The 23,614-nt window shown below is 39.7% G+C and overlaps 2 protein-coding genes across 3 annotated transcripts in view; both read left to right on the top strand.

The window, feature by feature from the left end:
• Positions 1-88: 88 nt before the first annotated feature.
• Positions 89-12,425, top strand: lipib (lipase, member Ib). 2 transcript variants are annotated; one of them, XM_028004446.1, is made up of 13 exons: positions 89-507; positions 574-741; positions 2,184-2,281; positions 2,353-2,390; positions 6,241-6,626; positions 7,306-7,414; positions 7,848-7,949; positions 8,519-8,608; positions 8,696-8,863; positions 9,514-9,603; positions 9,715-9,823; positions 10,149-10,322; positions 11,100-12,425. In XM_028004446.1, the coding sequence occupies exons 5-13, from the start codon at positions 6,303-6,305 to the stop codon at positions 11,182-11,184; spliced, it is 1,251 nt and encodes a 416-aa protein (XP_027860247.1). In that variant the 5' UTR covers positions 89-507; positions 574-741; positions 2,184-2,281; positions 2,353-2,390; positions 6,241-6,302; the 3' UTR covers positions 11,185-12,425. The 2 variants fall into 2 exon arrangements, with proteins under 2 accessions (XP_027860247.1, XP_027860246.1); XM_028004445.1 differs by having other exon boundaries at positions 2,184-2,390.
• Positions 12,426-13,635: 1,210 nt separating this feature from the next.
• LOC114136432 (MAP7 domain-containing protein 2) overlaps positions 13,636-23,614 on the top strand; it is a 28,095-nt gene continuing 18,116 nt past the window's right edge. The window contains 8 exon segments of the mRNA XM_075410485.1: positions 13,636-13,694; positions 13,696-13,801; positions 13,803-13,845; positions 15,222-15,296; positions 15,458-15,511; positions 15,685-15,839; positions 20,541-20,682; positions 23,371-23,460. Coding sequence (XP_075266600.1) covers positions 13,651-13,694; positions 13,696-13,801; positions 13,803-13,845; positions 15,222-15,296; positions 15,458-15,511; positions 15,685-15,839; positions 20,541-20,682; positions 23,371-23,460 — 709 coding nt within the window. The 5' untranslated portion in view covers positions 13,636-13,650.

Here is a 23,614-nt window from a genome sequence, read left to right as displayed (position 1 = left end):
ATGCTCCTGTGGTCGTTTACCCTAAAAAATTAAACGTGTTTTACTTTACCTGTGTTTTTGTCCAGTGAAAACATTTAAATGTTTTAGTTGAAACAGATTTTACAAACTTTTAAAGTTTATAAATAATCTCAGCAGTTTAAGTTTAGACTCAAACGTCCAGCAAGTTTCATTCTGGGAAACTTCACCAATAAATCCTTTAATTAAATCAGTTAGAATTTAATTTTAATTAAAGAGATGGTCACCATGCCAACAGAATGAGAAGAACATTCACAACAAAAGATTAGGAGAATCAGTTATCCATCTGTTCATCCGTCCGTCTGTCTGTCTCTCCATCTTGTCCTTCATTTATTTTCTCGTTCCTCATTCTCGGTGTTCATGTAAAGAACTAAACCCAGAAAAGTTTTTCTGTTTCCAGCATCATTCTCCATCTGCTCCTCTGGGATCCTAAATCTTTTACGGTTTGACGGGATAAATCGTCTGGATCTCCTGCCAGAGTGGCGACCCCAGGTAACCTCCACCAGCAGCCATCTGGCAGCATCCTGACCGCCTGACCAACCCGCCTCACCTCCACAGGTTTATCACCTGTCCGGTTGGAGCCGGTCTCGTAGATCTGGCTGTTTCATCCTGATGCTGCATCAGCAGAAAGCAGAGAACAAACACAACCTGAGGAAGTTCAGAGTCTGATCTATGATCTCATCAGGAAATCCACTTTGACCTGAAGGCAGCCAGGTCAGGTGACAGGTGAGGGGGCGTGGCTTAGAAAGGTAAGCTCTTTAGGTGATCTGAACACTGTGGCCTAACAGTGACCTTTAACCTGGTCACTCAGAAGCGCTGACGTCAGGATGCAGAAACGTCTCTAAAGCAGAACCAGCAACAATCAGTTCACTGCAAAAACACAAAATCTTACCAAGTAACTTTAGTTTACTTTATAATAATATCTTATTACACTTGAAATAAGACAACTAACTTACAGGTAACATTTCATCAGAACAGAAGCTAGTTTTAAGTCAATAACTCCTTAATTGTGAAATAGTTTTGTCTTTTTTCAAGTGTACTAAAATATTTTCACTAGAAACTAGGCTAAAGTTACTTGGTGAGATTTTGTGTTTTGCAGTGTAATGTATAATAAATCTAATCTTTGATCTGGTCAAAATATTAAAATTATGTTTTGTGGTATTTTAGTCCAGTTTTCCAAGCAGATTTAGTTCCTTTCTTTTCAATCTTAAATGAATGAAGGGCTTATTATTAAACCTCCAACATAAAACAAAATCTTAAATAGCCTCAATAATTCATGACACCAGTAAAAAGATGAAGAAATCATTTTTGGAACATATTCAATAAAAATGATCATGAAATCTGACGTTGGTTACAGAAACCTCTCCTCTGTCGCTCACTTTATTTGCGTCCAGCTCTGATTGCACGGTTGCAGGTTTCGCTCTAACATTACTGCGGCCTCGGCTCTCTGCACATGTTAATTACATGTGTTTCTGCTGGATGCACAGGGAGGGGCGGCTGGGTGCGGCGCATCACTCTGCAGCTATTAATAACCATCACAGCCTTTATGACAACCCAAATCAGGCTGTTTATCTGTATTCCTTATTAATTCGGTTTGCTCCAATAAACTAAAAAAATATATGTTGCAATAAAAACCTCTTAAATTTGTTTATTAATCATCTCTTACAACATTTCAAAACAAACCTGGTCTGGCAGCTGGTGTTAAATTAAAAACACAACCATTATCTAAAATATTAATGATCCTGCTTCATATAAAGGTTCTCAATCCTTTGATTACATTTTAATAACTGCACATTTTAATAAAGATCTGTTTCAGTTGTTATTTGTGCATTCAGCTCCGACAGTCAGAAATAACCTGAATTATTTTTAAAGTAATCACATCCATTAATAGGACAACATGTGTAAGAATGTGAAACAGGTGAAGTAATCAGTTCATGTCCTCCTGTCAGAAACTAGAATCTATGTTGAAACATTTCTTAGTTTATTGATCTTTGCATTATTATGTCATTACATTTTATTTACATGAAAATGTTCTCAAAACAACAGTATTATTGTTTATAACTTCTGGAACAATTTTTCATCCAGTAAAGTTTGTTATTAGACCTGATTATACTGACTGAATATTCCACTCCACAGTGATTAAACTCTGATTTCTCCCTCATGTGTAGAAAGTTCCCACTCGTTCTTCTTCACCTGGTTTGGATAAATCACTTGTCTTCTAGAAAGCGCTCCCTGCGTGAGGCTCCGCCCCCTTTCCTCCCTCCTGGTCAGTCCAGCCGCTCCGTCAGTCTGGGTTCAGATCGTTTCTGTAGCTGAAGGAAAGATGTCGCTCCGCAGGCTGCTGGCTCTGCTGGGACTCCTCATCCTCTGCAAAGGTAGGAAACTCCAACAGCTCTCTGACAGACTTCCTGCTCGCCGCGGCTTCCATCTTTCTGGCTGATTCAGCAGGAAAACAACAAACTGCTGAATGTCTGAATGGATAAAAGTGGAGCATGAAGAAGGAAGGCTTAGCAGCAACAGATTATTTACAGGCGTCTCCATCTGTCAGGAATCAGACGGTTTGTTTGTGTCTGGACCCCTGCCTGACCTCTGACCCCAGCCTCATTATTCAACAGGCAGCTGTAATCAGCGGCTGGCTCCATGAAGGCGCAGGTGGTGACGGGATGAGGCGTTTTTTTATAGCAGCTTGATCCTATTGAGGCCACCGTCTCACTTATATGTGCTACTTGTAGAGCAGGAAATGCCCCCTGAGGCTCAGCGGTTCAGTAAATGTTTGTCTCATTTAGAGCAACAAATAATTCAGCAAACCCAGAGATGATGGTGCAGCTGTTCACCTGCTGGCTGCTGATGACTGAGGCAGCTAACGAGGGTCACGCAGGACAGCAAGATGTTCGGTTTGGATCCGATTCTCCTGCTCAGATTGGGACTGACGCAACAATCAGTTTAATCATGTTACACCTGAAAGTCAACAAGCCACCGCCAGCCAAGTGCTCAGTTACCGTGGTAACGTGGTTTAGCCATACACGTCAACTACAAATATAGACAAGTGAACATTATTGTAGAACATTTTAGCAGCAAAGCAGTTCAAAGTTCTTCACAAGATACAAAAAAACAAGCAAATTAAAGTTAGTGATGAAAAGAACAGTCATTGTTATTATGAATCAAAAGCAACTCTAACCAGTCTGCATTTGAAGGAAGTCAGTGTTTCAGCTGTTTTGCAGTTTTCTGGATGTTTGTTCCAGATGTGTGGCGCATAGAAGCTGAATGTTCAGAACCAAGCTTCTACATGTTTGGTTCTGGTTCTTGGGATGCAGAGCAGAACCAGAACCATGAGATGTGAGAGGTCTGGAAGGTTGATGCAACAGCATCAGATCTTTAAACCATTCAGTGATTTATAAACTGCCAGCAGTAGTTTAAAGTCTCTTCTTTAAGGGAGCCCCCCTTCCCTCCATCCAGGACATTTCATCCCAGCGCTGCGTGTCCCGAGGCCGAAACATCGTCAGTGACCCCTCACACCCCCACCATGGACTGTTCTCCCTGCTGCCCTCTGGAAAGAGGTTCTGCAGCATCCGGTGCAGGTCCACCAGGTTCTGAAACAGCTTTTTCCCACTTGCCATCAGACTGCTGAACTCTTAACTGGACTGCACTTAAAATCTGGTCTCCACTTTATACCTTGCACATGTACAGAGCTAAATAACTTCTATTTTACTGTCATTCCTGCACTTTATATTTTATATTTATATTTATATTCATATTTTATACTGTATTTTATTTTATTCTGGAGTAACCTCACAACATTGGAACCTCAAAACATTGTCCTGAGCCGTATGTAACGAAATTTCGTTCTGTATTCACCCCGTGCATGCAAAATGACAATGAAGTCAGTCTAAGTCTCAGTAGAAGGACTTAGAGCTGAGTTATGTTTTCTATCTTCCTGGTTTTAGTGAGAACTCCAGCAGCAGCGTTCCGGATCAGCTGCAGCTGGAGGATTGATTTTTTTAGGCAAACCTGGGAAGACGCTGCTGCAGTAATCAATGCGACTAAAAGTTAACGCCTGGATGAGTTTCTCTAGATCTCACTGAGACATTAGTCCTTTAATCCTGGAAATGTTCTTCAGCTGATAGAAGGCCGACTTTGAGACCGTCTTTATGTGGCTCTGAAGGTTCCGGTCAGAGTTCAGCATGATTTCTAGTTTCCAGCTGTAATAACTGAAGGTGTGCTTTGAGTCTAGATCTATAAATCTAGATCGTTCCTCTTTAGGTCCAAAGATCACAACTTCAGTTTTGTTTCTTTTCAGCCAGAGAAAGTTTTGGCTCATCCACACATTTATCTCTTCATCTGTGATTTCAGTGTTTTATGCATTCATAATGTTTCCAAACTAATTATGTATTATGTTGATTGTGTGTGATACAAAACCTTCGAAGGTGAAAAGAATCAACTTTTTACTACAACTTTAACTCTGTAAAACTAGTTTATAAGCAGCCACCATATTGGATTTTAGGTTTGGTGTGAACACTTCAGTGTTTGATCCAGTTTATTTGATTGCAACTCAACATTGGAAGTTCGAACATCCAGTTACTAAACGAACTCATCAGTAGGCAACAATTCAAACGGATGAAAAGTTGGAATTCGCACATCGTGATCCACGTTCCAACATGTTTTATCTTTGCTGAAAACATCAAGTCAGTCAGAAAGAAATTAACCTTTGACTCTTGATTCTGCATGACTACTGGCAAAACAAAACAATAACAAATGTATTTTTCTATTTCAAACACTAAAGAGTCGAGGGTTTCAGAGATTCAGTCAGAATTTCAAATAAACATCTTACTGCAGCTGCCATGTTGGATTTGAGGTTCGACTTCATGTTGTCAGGTCATAATTTCAGCTTCTTTAGCTTTATTTTTATTAGTTTATTGTTGTTTTACATTAAACTTAGAACTCAGCATTGCAGTTCCCTGGTGTGCAGACAGAGGGCAGCATCAGGATTCAAAGACTTTTCTCCAACTTAACATTTTCTTTTATTTTTTAACTAAACATGAAGCAGACAGAGACTTCTCCAGTTGTTTTAACCTTTTGGATGGTTGATCAGCTGTTTCTAATGTAGCTGCTTATATATTTGACATCCTGACAGGATACTGTTATCTCCACATTATTTCTTAGTATTGTATCTTTTTTTAATCTCTCTTGTTTAATTGAAAGTTAAAGCCAGCAGAAGCTGTTTAATGTTTGGCACCAGATCGATCCTCTCAGGCGTTACAGGAAGAACATTCTGGTGATCGGATCAGAAATCCTCCGAGCTGCGATCTGCTGGGACTCCCAGGTTTCCCTGATCACTAAACAGATAACTCCCTGATCCGATTAGCCTGAAAGTTATTCCTCATCTACAGGAAGGCTTTAATATTTGTTTCCTTTGCCGTTTTTATCCAAGTTAGTGTATATTTAGTTTTAATGCCATCTGAGGCATCAAAACAGAAATGTTCTGATTTACGGTAAATCTTCTAGGATGATGAAGTGAGATTAGATTAGGAGGCTCCAAACTCTTAAAATAGGCTGAATATTTATCCTGATGATTAACCTGATCCCTTACTGTAACAGTAACGCCTTGATCCCTCCATTCACACTTAGTCTGACTGTAAATCACCATCTGATCTCTTATCTGTGCACATTTTTAACTGGATCAAAGGTTCAATAGGAAAAACAATCAATGTAGGACATTAAAGAGGATGGAAATGTTTCTACACTGAGTAAATATTTATATTATTACTCAACATACAGTACTTCTAGATGTTCGTTCATATGTTTTTAATAAGATTTATTTTAAATTCCCAAAGTTTAGATCTTTATTTATCATGTACAATCATGATTTGTTTCTTCGTTTAGATTTATCATCTTGTACAAAGACGTCATTGGTTGTTAGTAAATTAAACTAAAATGTTGGATTTTTTATTTTTAAACTTATCTTTAAAAAAACTGTAAAAACTGTGAAAAAAGATTTGAGTGGTTACATGAAATATCTGCAGAATGTACCAATCTTTGAAATTAATTGCCAGAATAATCAATAAATTAGTCAATTACTAAAATAAATACATATAAATACAAAAGAGTGAAGAATATTTTCCAAACAGAGCAACAGGTAGTGGAAATATTCTCCATCTTCTTTTTAGAGCAGACTCCCATGTTGCTCTAATTCTCATCTGACCCCTGACCTCCATGATGTCCGTCCAGGTGAGTCCGGCACCGAGGAGCCCTGCGATAACTTCACCGACCTGGACCTGTCCCACTGCTTCATGGGAACCAGCCTATACGTCCGCCTGCTGCTCTACACGCGCTCCAACCCGGACTGCGGCCGCGAGGTCGCCCACCACCACCTGTCCTCCCAGCCGCTCCTGGACCTGCGGCGCCCCACCGCCTTCGTCATCCACGGCTACCGGCCCACCGGGGCGCCGCCCATCTGGATCAACCGCATCGTGCGCCTGCTGGCCGAGCAGGAGGACATGAACGTGATCGTGGTGGACTGGAACCGAGGAGCGGCCAACCTCAACTACTTCACCGCTGTGACCTACACCAGGGAGGCGGCGCTCAACCTGACGGGCTTCATCAGAACCATGCAGGTGAGACAGCAAAAGAATCTGCCTTGGGTCACATTCTGCTGCTGTGTTAACACAGCCCAGGTAGACGAGAGCGAGAGGTTCTGGACCGGGATGTTTTCAGCTCAGATCCTGGCAAGAAGATACAAAAAGTGTTTCTGTTGTTTTAAACTCTGATTTTCTTAAACAAATTAAAAAACAGAAAAATCTTAAAACAAGGCGTGAAATTAGCTACGTTCACACAGCAGGCGAAAGCGACGCAAATCTGACATTTTCATGTCTGAATAACCTAATGCAGATATTTTCACTCCACAAAGAAATCATATCTGTTTTTCTTCCATTTGTGAAACTAAATCAGATAGTTTTCAAAATGTCTGCAGTCTGAACCGTCATGTTGCATTTTATCCGACTTTTACGTCATTTGTGTGAGAAAGCACCAGGAGAAGCCAGACGTTGTAATAACAATATCTGAAAATTATAATTATGAAATTATGAAGCAGTCTGAGTTAGTGAACGCATCACCATCACTCCACTCTTCATTCTGACTCCACATTAAATCACACTTCTCTACAGAAGCTGCAGCTAATGCTCAGCTCCACAGGTTTACTTAGTAAAATAAATGTTCCCGCTAAAGAAAACTAATTTTATCTGATTAGCTCTCTCGCCTGTCAGCTCCTCATGTTGCTTGAACGTGTCGTTGCAGGAAGAAGGCGCCTCTCTGAGCTCCATCCATCTCATCGGCGTCAGCCTGGGCGCTCACCTGGCCGGATTTGTTGGAGCGAACCTGAAGGGAGCGATCGGCCGCATCACAGGTAAAACTGTTAGCATCCAACCAGAGAAGCTAACGGCTCAACGACGAGAGGAAAGACTTCAGGGTTATTCAATCTGTCCATGAACATGATCTGCAGTCACAAATACTCAGCACTTATATATCTACTTACTCTCTTCTGTAGTATTTACAATAATAAACAATACTTAGCACAAGTTTTCATACACTTTTCATATTTAATTGTGTTACAAATTTTAATCTATTTTTTGAGGTTTTATCTAACAATCCAATACAAAGTTACTTAAAATGAACTTTTTAAATAACAATCTGAAAGGTTTGGCATGTATTTTCGTTCCCCCACCTCTTTACTCGGATGCCACTAAATAAAATGTATTGTGATGACCTCCAGAGGTCTTCCTTGTCTCATTGACTGTACCTGTTCTGTAGACTGACCGATGTTAGCGTGTGTGCTGCAGGTTTGGACCCAGCGGGGCCGATGTTCACCAGCGCCACCCCAGAGGAGCGGCTGGACCCGTCAGACGCCATGTTTGTGGACGTTCTGCACACCGACATGAACTGTGAGACTCACACACTGACCTCAACGTTTGGTGGAAACTGAGCTGAGGTTTCATTTGGTCCTGACACAAAGACACCAAAGCTGTGAATCAATCCCATCATTTGGTTTCTAACTGATAAACTTAGAGCTAAAGCACCGATTCTAATGTTTAGAACTATGGCTGCACCGATTGCAGTTTTCTGACTGATTACCGATCTTTAAAAAGCCTGACCAGCCAATTTCAATTTTGGCTAATATTGTTTTTTTTAATGAAATTTAGCTAAATTTATCAAGAAAGTCACTAAGTTAGGAACAGTGAGGTGATTATTATTAACTGTAAACATTCAGAGATGACCTGATGGCCAAACTTCTCACTGCAGAGCAGAACCGCGGCTGATTTTTAGACTTTTTCTGAAGTAGATAAGATCGGCTTAACATGTAAGAACTGGCCGATCACTGATTTCTCAAAGATAAGGAAATCAACACCAATAAATCAGCTGGCTGATAAAATGGATCACCCTTATTTATAAACAGTTTGCGTATTAACTGAATAAAAACAGTCAGAATTTGATCAGTTTTTCCTCCTGGCAGCATTCGGGCTCCAAGGAGCTCACGGTCACATTGATTTCTACGCCAACGGTGGAATCGACCAACCAGGATGCCCCAAAACCATCTTCTCAGGTAAAACCCTCTGGCTCCGCCCCCACAAGCTCACACAGGTATCATTACCCCTCACCTGCTCGGCTCCTCCTCCTCGTCCTCCTGCAGGTAAATCGTACTTTGTGTGCGACCACCAGCGCTCCGTGTTCCTGTTCCTGTGCGCCCTGAACCGGACCTGCCGGCTCACCGGGTACCCCTGCTCCTCCTACAGCCGCTTTCTGGACGGACAGTGTCTGCAGTGTGACGCCTTCAAGCCTGCTTCCTGTCCTGTACTGGGTACGCACACACACACACACACACACACACACACACGCACACACACACACACACACCCCCACACACACACACACACACACACAGAAAAACACCTCACCTTCTGTCTAAACCAGGGGAGGCCAAAGTGTGGCTCATCATTTGTGACTCTTGGAATCATTTTTGTGGCTTCCTGACAAATGTGTATTTTTATAACTTTATTCTCGTACAAGTTTGTTTTCGTAATATGATCTCATAATTTTGCTAGTTTATTCTTGTAATTTTATTTATTTAATTTCTTAGCATGACCCTGACATTTTACACACAAAAGAAACTTGGTTAAACTTTGTTAGTAGAGGGTTTTTTGTGGCAAGTTCTCATTTCTGTTGCTGGAAATGGATAAAAACATTTTCTAGACAAAATAAACTGAAAACAAAATTACCCAAAAAGTTAGAAAACTCTTATTATGCTTTAGCAGAAGGAGACTTTTCCTCATGCATGTTATTAAAATTAAGACAAATTGAAAAAAAAGCACATACTTTCCAACTTAATGACAAAAAATAAATCCAAAACAATATCACTCGTATTTTTAGTGTTATTCTGTTGTATAAATTTATTTTATTACATTAAAACCTCAGGTAAAACCATAATTTGACCATGATTTGTGTCTGCAGGCTACAACGTCAGCCAGTGGAGAGACGCTCTGGTGAAGATGGGACAGACCAAAGTCTTCTTCAGCACCATGGCCGCCCTGCCCTACCAGAGTGAGTCCTGCTGAAGTTTTCACACCCCAACCTGGATCTGAAGTAAATCAACACATTCTCAAGCATCTGATGGAAGGTGTTGTGATACTCTGTGTGTCCTGTGGGTGGCAGAGCTGAGCTACAGAGTGGATATGGTGACGTGGAACCAGTACCTGCGCTGGGGGGTCGTCTACATCCGTCTGCACAGCGGCAGGAACTTTACAGAGGCCCGGATAGACCAGTGAGTCCGACTCCTGACTGGTACAACACTTCAAATATTTGTTGTGACCAGCGATTCTGTGGGCAGGAAAGATCTCCAGTAGCAGTCAGTCTTCCACCAAATATACAAAGACCTCTGACTGAAGACAGTTGTTAGCTAGCTCTGCTAATCCACCTCATTTCATTTTGCTGCTCTACTTTTAATCTCTGTCATGCAGTTTAAAAGCAAATTTTAAAAATGATACTTGGAATAAGTTAGTATTAAAACGAGGGCTTGGACTTTTGATTAATTCATTATGTAGATTTCAATTATGTGATTTAGTTAAAATATTTGTGGTTTGTGGCAGTAAGCTGCAGCGGCTGGAGCAGTACACCTCCACTCGGCTGCTGGCCCAGTTCGACGAGGATTTGCAGAACGTCCAGAAGATCTCCGTTAGGATCAACACCGGGAACATCATCGGCCCTCGCTACAAGATCCGGCTGCTGAGGATTCGCTTCACTCCACTGGAGCGACCCGACAGGTCAGAGGTCACCACACTCACCATTTAAACTGATGGTTTTAAACCTTTTATGATTAATCTCAGGACTTCTGGCTCAGTTCTCTCAGTTTCCCTCTTTGTTTCAAACTGTTTTTACATCATTCTGATTTTTCAGTTTGAGTCAGTTTCAGTTAATTAACCAATCACATTTCAAGTCCAGTAACAGATAAAAGTACAAGATTCTTAAACTACATAATCAATAAGACAACTAAGAAAGGATTACGACTTTATTTTGTATTTTTACGACTTTATTCATGTATTATCACAATTTTATTTTGGAATTATTACAACTATTCTGGCATCAATACGACTTTATTCTCATTATTACGGCTTTTTTCTAGTATTACTGTGACTTTATTAGCAATAAAGTCATATAACTAATAATGTGGTATGAATAAAATCATACCAGAATATGACTTTATTCTGGTATTAGCGCATTTTATTCTGGAATTATTAGGACTTTATTCTTGTAATAAACAAATAAATTCTTGTCCAGGCCCTAATATTCTGTTATAGCATCCTGAGCTGTGGTGGAGGTTAGTTTTTTTGTTTTGTTTTGTTTTTGGAGGATCAGAAAACATTTAATTAAAGTAAACTCTAGAGCTTCTAAAAGCAGAAAATAAATTCTGCATATTGGACTGAAGGAAAAATGATTCAAACTAACGAAGATCTTTGGGTGATCTCTGTGTTCTGAATCACTTCCAGTCGGCGCGTTTATGAGAGAAAAACTTTATTCTTCTGTCGTTTTGCCGCCATCAGGGCGGTCATGTGCCGCTTCGACATCATCATGGAGGAAAACATGGAGGTGGCGTTCAGACCTCTGCCCTGCGACTCTCGCCTCTGACGTTTCCATGGAAACCAACCCCACCGAAACCCGGGTTGGACTCGGCTCTGACTGGTGACCTGCTGCCGCTGTCGGTCGCCCCTGGTAACCAGAACCAGGAAGTGGACGGTTGATGCTGAGGACAGATTAGAACCAGAGGCGAGATGAAACTCTGGATTATTAATCCAATCGGCTTCAGTTACTCAGTGGCTGCAGAGGTCCGTTTCATAAAGAGGTCCGTTATAGACATAGCTGCTAAACACAGAACTACATATTCATTACATTAATGCAGCCGATTCATTGACTGCATATTACCTTTTAAAGTAGCCTTGATAATTATTTCTGAAGCCTTCTTTGGCGACTGGCTGCTGGTTTACTCAGGTATAAACACACAAACTCAATAAACTCAGAATCAGTTTAAACTGCATCTTTAGTTAGCAGCAGCTCATCACAAAGACAAAAACTATCATTTTTCATTTCATTTTAGGAAGGTAAATAACTTGCAGTTGACCAGAATCTGTTCATTTTTAGCTTGTTCCATCCGTACTAATGACCTGCCTGTTGGAAAATCACTAATTTCATCAGCAAACACTCTTCAGTGTGGAAGGAAAGGTGTGTATAAACAAATCAAATGAAACACAAAAGCAGCAGTAAGTTGTTTAATGTGTTCATTCATGCAGAGAGCTGATGAACATTTCACTGCTTTTCATTTCATATTTACAGATTTTGCAGGTAACAAGGACTTTTTGCCAATTTGATTAAATACCAAATTGCAGTTGTAAGATGCAGAAATTTCTTTTTATAGTTTAATTACTAATAAAATCTCATAACAGGAATGAAAATCTGAATATGGTGCATCACTTAACTAGCTTCTCTTTTACAGTCTGAACTAAAAAGTACCAAGATCTCATGTTCTGCTAAATGTCTTAACTCTTCCTGTCCAGATTATGAGAACATTTGATGTTGTGTTGCTTTTAATTTCTAGAAACTTTAAAGTTCAGATCAGTCTCAGGTTTGTAAAAGCACATTTCTTCTGTCTGTGCCTTTTTTCCAGCAGCTATTTTTAATCTGCAGCTTCTTTTAAAGATCCATCTGAAGATGCTAACATTTCTGCAGCAGTGATGTGAGGAATCCTACCAGGAAGTTATTAGTAGTAAACGAGCAGCAGATTCTCTTCTGTACCAGAAATAGAAAATATCTGCTTTTTTGTGCATTATTTTCACACTGTGTCATAAAATACAATAAAAACCAATTAATCCATGTTTGATTTGGTCTTATTGGTTGAAGAAATAAAGTTGTTCAAATGTTTGTAGCGTCACTAACAGCAAAGGGGGCGGAGCTTAAAGCAATCAGGGATAATTGGTTACTAATTCCTGAAGTGTGTTTATGGACAAACTGAAGCTCAAACGCAAAGAAAAACTAGTCACATCAGATTGTAACCATGGTAACACAACAACCTGAAGATTTTTACAATTAAAATCTTTTAATTTAATAAAGCACTTTTATGGTGTTTATGCAGTCCTGGTTGATATTGTAGCCATTTGACATGTAGTTCACCATCCATATTGAATTCCAAAAACGTTTAGAACAATTACAAAGACAATGTTTAAATTACAATTATTTTTAAAAATGTGCAGCATACATGCTGAATGTAATAAGCTTGAGATATCCTCATTTCTTTTAAAAAAAATATTTTATATGGTTTGTTTTGGCTAAATAATTCGTGTTGACAAATGTGATAACCACAGATTATGTAAGTCGTCCTTGTGTTTTCTGTGGCTTTTTTAAAGTCTCTGTTGGTTATTTTTAGCGCTGCCATCGGTTGTGACTCGCTAAACGTGTGTGTGAGCAGCTAAAACAGCGCTGACCCATATTACAGCTGCCAGCTTCGGTTTGTAATAACTGTGACGTAACACCGCCGCCGGGGGGCCTGCTTGTGCCTGGCACGTGCGCGCCGACACGAGCCAATTTGACAGCCGCGTGAGGAGAACAGACGGAGGAGGAGGAAGAAAAGGATGCAGTTCAACCTAAAACCACTTTGTGCTGTACTTATGAACATATAACGAGTCATTTTTAATGTTTTATTCATAGAAGAAGGCTTATTCTACCGCCGATCAGTTCCTCTACCACCTGGTTGCTAGGAGACGCAGTGCGGCGTGAGCTGGCGTATTAATATGTAAATTAGCCAAATGGTGATGCGGCCACAGATTCGAAAATATTTAATTTTAACAAAATACAAATTTGTCCCCGTTTTTATTCAAAGGTAGAACACATTATCTTTCTTTTACTAGATAAACTTTCTCTTAATTATTGTGTCTCGATATTAATGTATATATTTTCTAATATATAAAAAGTGAAAACAGTTGTTAGCTTCATTTTGAGCAGTTAGCTTATTTTATTTGAGACAAAAACCTTAATTATGGTTAAAATATTGTCATTATTTTTCGGTTGAGCTCAGTGAAAACTGTACAGGGTTAAATAGAGGTAATGTTTGACAGCATCCCCTCCCTTTTCTGCCTCTCCTCTCCCAGCATCTGTTATTCTTCGTATTTTCTCTGAGTCACTGTGTCGCTCGAACCGAACCGGAGCTGTTCAGCAATTTTTCCTGGTTCTGTCTGGCTCCGCTCCTGTGGTGACAATACACGATGACCCAGGTGGTTCCGAGGCGTGTTGACATGACAGGTAAGGCGAAATAAGGTTGAGTAGGGATTTTCCATCTTACACAGGGTAATTGTTCTCATAATATGATGAAATAACGCAGAACTACTTTGCAGTGCTGGGTGACAAAATACAGTTCTTGATATTTCAGTTTATAAATAAGATTTAATGAGAATAATGTGTTTGTCAATGCAATAACTGTGTGGATTAAATCATTTCCCGCCCTCTTTTGTGTAAAATGTTCAAAATTAGTATCTTAGAAACATATTTAAGTTGGAAAAACACTGCTGATCCTTGATCCAATGTTTTTATTCTTCTTATTATATGAAGTCTTTTTGTCTGTGCTGTTGGAAGATAAATCAGGCATAACATTATGACTACTGTCAGGTGAAATTATTGGCACTGTTGGAGTGGGATGTATTAAGCAGCAAATGGACATTTTGTTATTTAATTTGACGGGTTAGAGGCAGGAAAAATGTGTAGGAATTTTAATTATTATGGGATAGACCATCTCCAAATGAGGAACTCTGGTAGGATCTACTTTATTGTTTGCAAATGCAAATTAGATGTTACTGTAAGCCATATTCTTTAAAATTCTTTAACAAAAGTTGTTTTAGATGTTAATGGCTGCAGGCAGGAATGATTTCCTGTAGCAGTCAGTACAACAGTGGTTCTGAATAAGTCTCTGACTGAAAACACAGTGTGATGAAGAGAATATTCTGGTTTTACACAAGATTTTCCCGTTATAAATTAAATAATCTGCCTTTTTAAATATATATTTAATAATTACTTACTTAAAATGCTTATTTATCTTGATAAAAAGTAACTTCTTATTTGAACTTATTTAAATTGTACTGGGATATTTGCATTAGAAAGTTAACAAAAATGCTTGGTAAGATGTTGTGTTTTGCAGTGTAATAGGCTGGTGGTTATATTGTTATATCTAAGCAGTTTTTTCTGTAAAGCCCTTTATTCAGATTACTATAAAATAAGGTGACACCATATGACTGTAAGTATGTAAATATTTCACTGTTATGTCATTTCATCCTGCGGTTAACCAGAACCGTGGTCGGGTTGGGACTAAACTGAGATTTGCATATATTTGCATATCTGATGACTGAGCTGAGAATCTGTTTTTAGATGTTTGTGAGGCTCCATCTGTCCACTGACGTCTTCTGGCTGATTTCATGTCAGTTTGAGAGACTGACTGTGAGAAAAGACAATATGGCTGGAGGTTAGACGCCTAGGGTTCTGCTCAGACAGCTCTGCTCTGACCCTTGACCCTAACCTCCACACACGGATGACAGCTGATTCATTTTATTTTGACTGGCGGCTGTGGATGCGAGCAGAAATTGGATTTATATTTAATGTTGATGATGTGTTTATCTGTAAAATCCCAGCTTTGGTTCCTCCTCCTGCAACACTGACCAGCAGCAGGCATGCATCACCTGTTCAGTCACCGTCCAGCCCTACAGGTAGACACCAGGAACTCTACTGTTTACCTAAAATAATGCATTTTATTGGAGTTATTTAGTAGATAAATATAGTTTTTAATGTTTGTGATTGAAATGAAGCTACTCTGACATTTTAATACATTGCATGTAGTGAATATTTATCTTCTTTCTCATTTCTTAAGGCTCTCGGCTGAATTTATCTAAAGAAAGACAAGAGAGCAGACAGAGAACACAAGGTCAGTTCTCCAGCAGGTGGCGCCACTTCCAAACACTCTAAAACATTGACAGGGAAAAACATCAATCACAATTTAAAGGCAGCATTTTTTAGTTGGGTTGTGTGAAAACTGTGAACATTTGGGCCGTAATGATGATGATGCGTGTGTTTGTCTTCGTGCTGGGTGGCCATCAGAGCGGTCGCTGCAGGATAAGGAGTGGCGCGCGCAGCAGCAGCTGGATCGCTGCGCCGAGGAGCGAGGCAGGAAGATGGAGCAGCAGAGGAGGAAGGAGCAGCAGCGCCGGGCGGCGGCCCAGGAGAAGAGACAGCAGCAGCAGGACGCAGAAAAGGTCAGAGGTCACCACAGCATGGAGAAGTTGAAGCTTTATTTAAAACTTCAAAAGTACGCTAACAAAACAGCATGTAAACAGAACGGCAGCCATGTTTCCTGGTTATAAACTGAGAGAAGGAGCTAAAGCATCCAACCACCCATCCATCCATCCATTCATTCATTCATCCATCCATCCATCCATCCGTCTTTCTGTTTGGTTTTCTCCACTAAGTATTTCCCTTATGTCTCTGTTTTCTTCCTCTCCTATGTTGCTGAATTACCTGACTTGATCTGTAGCTCAGTTTCTGTTTGGTGAACCAGAAAGTGAGGAAGAGGAGACTAATAATGCCGAAGCTCCATTGACTTCCTGTCAGTTGACCAAACTGTGTTCATCCGTCCAGCTGAAGCATGAAAAGCTCAGCTGAGTTTCTGCATCATGATTCAGATCAGTTTTCCTGAGAAAGCTCCACATCTGCAAACAGGAGATAAATAATCCAGTCTGTCCTGATAATCCAGGCAGAACTTCAGTTTTAAACACAACGAATGAAAGCTGCTGGATTTTAGATTTTTAAAGTTTCTTTCTGCTTCTTTTACCTTCCAGTTAACGACTATTTGGCTTTTCCCGAAGTCTCATTTATGACTCCCACTATGCAGTAAGAGCACTACAAACCTGGAAGCTTTTGTCTGGTTTTATGGCTCTGTGGCCTTTATTTGAGAGAGCAGAGACTTGCAGCGAATGGCCGGGTCAATAGAGACTAGACCTGGCACAGATCGCCTCCATTATGGTTAACCTGCTTTACTTTAAAGCTTTTTATAAACAAATACATCAAATTTATGTGAAGTGTCAGTACTCACATGACTGATCCTCCATCTTGGTTCTGAGTGACTTTAAGGACGTTTGGTGATTAAATTGAGCAGAAAATACTGAAATAGGATATTTATAAATGAAAGAGTTTATTTTAACTTAGTAGGGAGTTAATCTGGATCTGATGTGTCAAACATCTGGACACGACTGTAGCTGTGATGTTGGATCCTGTTCATTCAGAAATTAAATGTATTTAAGACGAATACTGTTGAACCTCAGCATGTCTCTGTAAGGTCACTTCAGTTTTCAAGTATCAAAGATGACAAATAATTCTGAAAATATAGTATTTTAATTTCAAAACTGAGTAATAACAATAAAAAATGGAGAAGGTTTTTCCTCGTTCTTAAATAACTAAATTAAACTGGTCACTAAACTGACAAATAAACATACTTTCTGGCATCACTTTTATTATTTACTTTATGAATATCAAACATAAAATCACAGATAAGTAAATATATTATTTTTGTCTATTTTTGTTACAAACAACTAACAAAGCACATATTTGTGCTTTCTGCTCATATTTTCTTAGTAATACGACCAAAATGTTCAAAAAGCCTGTAGAGTAAAGTTTAATAATTATTTTAATGTGAATCCTCCTCTTTCCTTTAAATCAAAAGATTATCTTATTGCACAATTATATATATATTAATATAATAGATACATCTTTGTTTCAGGTAGCTGTATTGTGTTGACAAGTCCAGCGTCTTATTGTCTTTAGTTCGGCAGGTATATATGGAGGACTAATACTGTCAAAATTGACAATAAATAAAGAAATGAGAAAATAAAGTAAGGTGGAAATAAATAATTACAACACATTTAATGTATTATTTTACAATATATTTGTTCATTTTCAATTTTATTTTCTCATTTACCCTTTCTGTTTTATTTTTTCTTTAATTCTTTATTATTTTTTTCTATTTCATTTCCTTATTAATTTTTATTTTCATGTTTATCTATGCACTTCTTATTTTCAATTTCATTTCCTTATTTATTTAAAATTTTAGGGGGATGGGTTGTCAGTTTTGGCAGGATTGGCCTTCCGCAGATAAAATACTTGATGAAGTTGTTAGTGGAGGACCGAGCGACATTAGGCCTGGATGTTGTGTTTGTAAATGCGTCATTTGTCTGCTGTCAGCCCCACCCATTCACGTCACATGTGCATAACGTAATGACGTAACGATTGGTCGGCCAGCTGGGGAAATGACATCACTTTAATTTTCCATTTCCTGGACCAGACGGTCGATGACAGCACAGCGAAAGACAGATATGAGATCAGTGTGTCAGAATACAAAGAATGAAAACCTGAACATCTAAATTTGAGTAAAAGTAAAAGTAGAATTGAAATGTAAGGAATTATTTTATCTGTAAATGATTGTTATCATTCACGTTTATAAGCAAACCACATAAATTAGTTTTGGATCTGAAGATTGGACGCCATCTTTGTTTTGAAAATTCTTCTGCCAGCTCACCGGCAGTTCTCAGCTGATATTAATCATTATTAGGTTTATAACGTGCAGACCTGTTGAAATAAGTAATAAATTTATTAATATAATGACAAAATTTAAATGAGCTCAATCATTTTTATTTGCATGATTTATTATTTTTCTCTTTCAAAAACTGGATGATAAAAATCTTCAGTCTGGTGTTTTGGGCTCATTTAGCCCTTATTTTGTTTTCATAATTCCTTTTAATTGTTGTTTTGTTGTTTATTTTAGATATTTAAAATGTCTTCCAGTTCCAGTGTTAAATGTTATTCAGAATTTAAAGTTTATTTATGCATTATTATGTCATGAAAATGGTCTCAAAACAATAATATTACTGTTCTGGGATAATTTATCGTCCAGTAAAGTTTGTTTTCATGACTGATATGTAAATAAACTTCTTCGCAGTCGAGTATTTAATCTACTAGTTGTCAGAAAATGGCTCTACAGAATTAAATTAGTTAATTTTGGCTACCAGAAGCGCATTTGCCTTGTAAATATCCTGGATTAACACAGATTTGCTCCTTATTATTCAAACCGATTCTTTATATGGCAGAAGAGGAAATGTAACAGATATTGGTCAGAATTAGATCACTCAATAAGCCCTGAATTGGTTACATTTCATCTGATCGGACGTATTTAAGGAGTAATTTTAGCTGTGATTTGAGTTTCTCCCTGTCCTGCATCAGGATGCAGCAACAGCCTCTGCTGCAGTCGGCTAATCCATCCCCAGCAGTCGCTCCGTCTTTGATCTGCTTCTGTTTCAGTTTCTGTCCACTTCTGCCTCTGGTTCTCTGGCGCTGCGCCCCCTCCGTCCTCCTGCAGTGCGTGACTCTGCATGCACCTTCAGCAAACCCCCCTCAGTGCTGAGCCGGGGCATTTCCATCCCGTATAAACAGGCAGTTAACTGGAGCAGCTGGCAGAGTGACGGCGCAGCTGCTGCAGGTCTGGGGAGGAAAATATCTCAAGAAAACGTTCAGAATAAAAACAGTAACAAGGGCTGCATGTCTGCAGAATGGAAACAACAGAATATAAAAACAAATTAATCATTTAAAATACAATAATTCAGATTTTAAAAACCAGGGAAGTCTGAGCTTTTCACATGTTGATGTTAAAATTATTTTTTAGCTACAGATCCATCTTTTGCTACAAATAATGAAGCTTTCACTAAATTAATCAATCAATCAATCAAGTTTATTTGTATAGCACATTTCAGCAGCAAGGCAGTTCAAAGTGCTTTACATTTACAAAACTATAAGGAAAACAACGTACAGTCAACTGAACAACGTTACATTTTAATGAGCCATCACCAAATCATACACATCAGATCTGTTATTGAACTTTAGGGAATAAAATGTTGATTTTCTTATTTTAAAAATTAGTTTAATTATTTGATTATTTGTAATTGTTATGTATTTCTAATGTATAAAATAAGCTTTAGTGGTTAATTGAAAAATCTGCAGAATTATCCGCTTAATCGATTAATAGAATAATCAATTATTTGTCAGAATAATTGATTATTGATTGTTATGTTGCAACTCAAGTTTCAGGAAGCAGATGACTGACAAATGAACATCATCCTGTGCTACAAATAACCGAAAAATTGTCAGAATAATTATTAGATTAATTGATTAATCATCAGAATAATTGATTAATTATCAGAATAATGCCCAAAATAATTGTCAGAATTTTCAATTAATCATCTGAATAATTTATTTCTATTCAGAACAATCATCAAAATAACTGATTAATTGTGAAAGTCATCAATATAATAATCGATTACTAAAACAATAATTCGTTCCAGCCGTAGAAACGCCATCCTGTTGTGGCACTAATATATTTCTGTCCATTTTATGTTTTTAAGTCATAATTCAGCTGCTTCTTTATATTTTTTATTGGATTTCTGCTTTTGTTTCTGATTCAATATTTTTATTTAATAACAATATATTGAATAATGTCGTGTTTTTCGCTTTTATGCTGAAACAAATGATAATCGCATAAAAACACAACATTAAGTGTTTTCATGTGTGTGTGTGTGTGTGTGTGTGTGTGTGTCGGGGGGGTTGGTGACAAGCTGCAGCTGGCCCCTCCTGCCAGGCAATGTGCTCTGTCATTAGAGAGGGAGTGGGCGATCGAGGTAAAGAGAGGGAGGAGAGAGAGGGAGTCAGAGCCGGCAGACGGACGAGCGGAGGCGCGGCGCTGCCGTATCATGACCCTCTGACTGACAGACGGGAAGACGCAGGGGGAGACGCTGCTGTTGCATGCGGTTGCCATGGCGCATCCGTCTCCGAGCGCATCGCCCGGCGTCCGTCGCCGTAGCGATGGCTCGGTGAGAGAATGTCTCTTCTTCCCTGTTTCTGAACGCAACGAGCAGGAGAGGCTGGAGGCCCTGGTGCGCCGGAGAGCCGGGGGCGCCGAGCGACGCGGCGGTGGCTGCGGCGGCGTGGAGGCCCGGGAGCAGCTGGACAACAGGCCCAAACGCTGGACCTGGGGCGGGCCGCCTGACGGAGCCGAAGGTGAGTTCAGCCTCAGCTGGGAGCTTTGTTGTGATGGTGATGATGTCATGGGAAGACTGGGAGTAATGGAAGGATGGGGGATGGAGAGGAGGAGAGGAGGAGAGGAGGAGTGGAGGTCAGGTGGAGAGGAAGAGGGGGAGGGTGGGATGGAAGGGTGGAGACATGAGAGAGGAGGAAGTGATGATATGAGGAGGAGAAGTGATGTAGGAAGAAAAGGGTGTGGATTCTGCAATGCAGGAGCAGAAACCTCGCAGGGCTTCGCATCATCCGACCTGAGCAGGTAACGGCTTCACCGCTGCTGGTTGGGGCTACAGGTGTGTGTGTGTGTGTGTTTTATTCCCCTGCTGGGAGACAGAGTCTCACCTTGAGCACAAGGCCGCATGCAGAAACTCAAAGTGCGACATTACGGCTCGTTTCCTTCCTGATTCACGGCGTTCTGTTGTTGTTTTCTCTGTCAGCGATGAACCGCCGCTGATCTTATCCATCAGTTGTTCTCAGCTGAGGCAATCTGGTTCTGATCCGGGGACGGGGTCCGCCCAGTGGCGGCTCTGGTTCTGATCCGGGGACGGGGTCCGCCCAGCGGCGGCTCTGGTTCCGGCCCGGCTGCCTGATCTGGGATCTGTGGCCCACTGCAGCAGAAACAGCAGCGTCTCATCTTACAGCTACAGGACGGAGATGATGGGCTGCGTTCTCAGAAACTCACATTTTCTGCATCTCAAATGCTTCAAAACTGATTTATTAGATGGGATGAACTGCAAATTTAATCTGATAAATTAGGAATATAATGGATTAATTATGGAAATGCATCCAGCTGTTTGAGCTGGACTGTTTTATTTTGATTTTTAAAGCATCAAAATTGAGAGTTGAGATGCACCAATTACCAGTCGATGTTTAGTGGTCCAGTCTGGAACAAAGCTAAGAGTTTCCACCACTTCCTGTCCGACAGCAGGGCGTAAAAATAACATTTTCATACCAAATCTGATTTTCAATTTTAATCACTTTTCTTTTTCTCGCTTTCTTTTCTTAAAAAGAAAAGAAAACATTTATTTTTTCAGTCATCCTTCTGGGAGTTGACAAATAAATAAAAGCTGTAAAACAGCATTGATGGAGAAAAATTATTCCCCGTCAATTTTCTGTTGGATTTGAAACTCCTGCCTCTGTCTGTGAACGTAAGTGTTTTCTGTTTTGTTTCTAAAAAATTAGATTCTTTTCTAAAGGTTCAGGTACTGACTGGCTGCAGAAAGTGTTAGCAGGATGGGATGTTGTTGTGAGGTTTGGCCTTTAGCCAAGTATTTTAATGTGAACGGTGACCCGTCAGTTCTGGTTGGTCAGGAAAAGGTTTTTATTCAGGAGGTTGGAGGGATTATTGGAGCGATTATCTTCCAGTTTGGTGTTGATCTTGGAGCCGCCTCTTCATCCTGTTTGCTCTGCAGCGGCTAAAAGCTGCAGTCGATTAGGATTTGGATGCATTACAAACAGCATGATGACCTAATAATGGCCGACAGATCAGACATGGATCAGACAGGAACAGTAGAGTCAGTGCAGACAATAAGACAGTTAAAATAAGCTCAATTATTTCCATTTTCTCTCTTTCTACTGGATAATAAAAGTTTTCAGTCTTTGGTCTCAACTAGAACAATTTTGAGACTTTATAATTAATTTTATTTTTGTTTTGTTTATTTATTTTGGATATTTAAAATGTCTTCCAGTTCCAGTGTTAAATCTTCATTAGGATTTTAAGTTTATTTATCTTTGAGAATGTATTTTTGCATTATTCCGCCGTTATTATTATTATTATGTTACTTTAAAATGGTCTCAAGACAACAATATTATTGTTTATCACAATAATTTCTGGAACAATTCATCGTGCAGTATAATTTGTCATCGTGACAAACCTCTGAGGTTTATCAGTGTGTCGCACTGCAGTTTGGATTGATTTCCTCTCTAATCTGTAAGAAAAGCCTTATTTCAGGCTTTATTGGATTCAAATTGAGTCCAGCATTACTGCGTCTAGCTGCAGTGATAAACAGCGACCTCCTTCCTCTGTTCTGCAGTGAGTTAATATTTATATTTACTGGATTTACCTCCATATTTGACCACTTACTTATTTTGATTCTGTAAATGTTACACAGTCCAAGCTGCATGAAATAATTACATTTCTGATATATATTGTATATACAAATGATTTAAATGAAAATCTAAAAAAGTAGAAAATGACCTAAGCAAGTAAAAAACCGGGATACAAAGAGCTAAAAATACGAAACAGAAATGGAAAAAATAAAGAAAGAGAAGCAGATTAGTTTAGTTCACATATTTCTATATATTTTCCCATTTTTAAGCAGATTAAGTTACTTCTTTTGCTTCTTTTCTAACTGCATGAGCTAACTCCGGCATTCTGGATGAGGAAGTGACATCAGAGCTTCTTTATACGGAACAAAGAGATGAAAAAATGGATCCAGATGAGAAAGTTTGAGCCTCTGCTTGTGCGATGTGTCGTTTTGCTGTCATTTCATGGCGGATATTTCTGTAGCCGTGTTTTGTCCGAGTTGATGCTGCTTCCTGCTCAGATGGACGGTAACTCCCGCTTTAAGCCGGAGTTTGGCCGGATTCTCAGGTGTGTGACGGTGTGTGACGGCGTGTGAATGCGTAACGCTTTGCTTTTTCCGCTCTGCTTCGCCTGCTGCCCAGGTAACCCTCAGACCCCGCCCTGCCATGCCATTGGCTCCGCTCAGCCCAATGAGCTTCCTGCCGCTTCCAGCGCCAGCCAATCCCGTAACGGTACTGACCTGATGATTGTGTGTGCCACGCCCATCCCGCCTCCTCTGCAGCCGCCTGCATGCATGCGCCGTCTTTGTGTCGTCAGACCGGCTGTGGCGTCGTCCTGAAGTGTGTTTGTGGCGTTTATTGGCTGTAAATCAGCAGCAGTGATGCT

Source organism: Xiphophorus couchianus, chromosome 21 (genome assembly GCF_001444195.1).
Source record: "Xiphophorus couchianus chromosome 21, X_couchianus-1.0, whole genome shotgun sequence".
NCBI lineage: Eukaryota > Metazoa > Chordata > Actinopteri > Cyprinodontiformes > Poeciliidae > Xiphophorus > Xiphophorus couchianus.
Note: the sequence above shows the minus strand (reverse complement) of the source record. Positions and strands in the feature narration are given on the sequence as shown.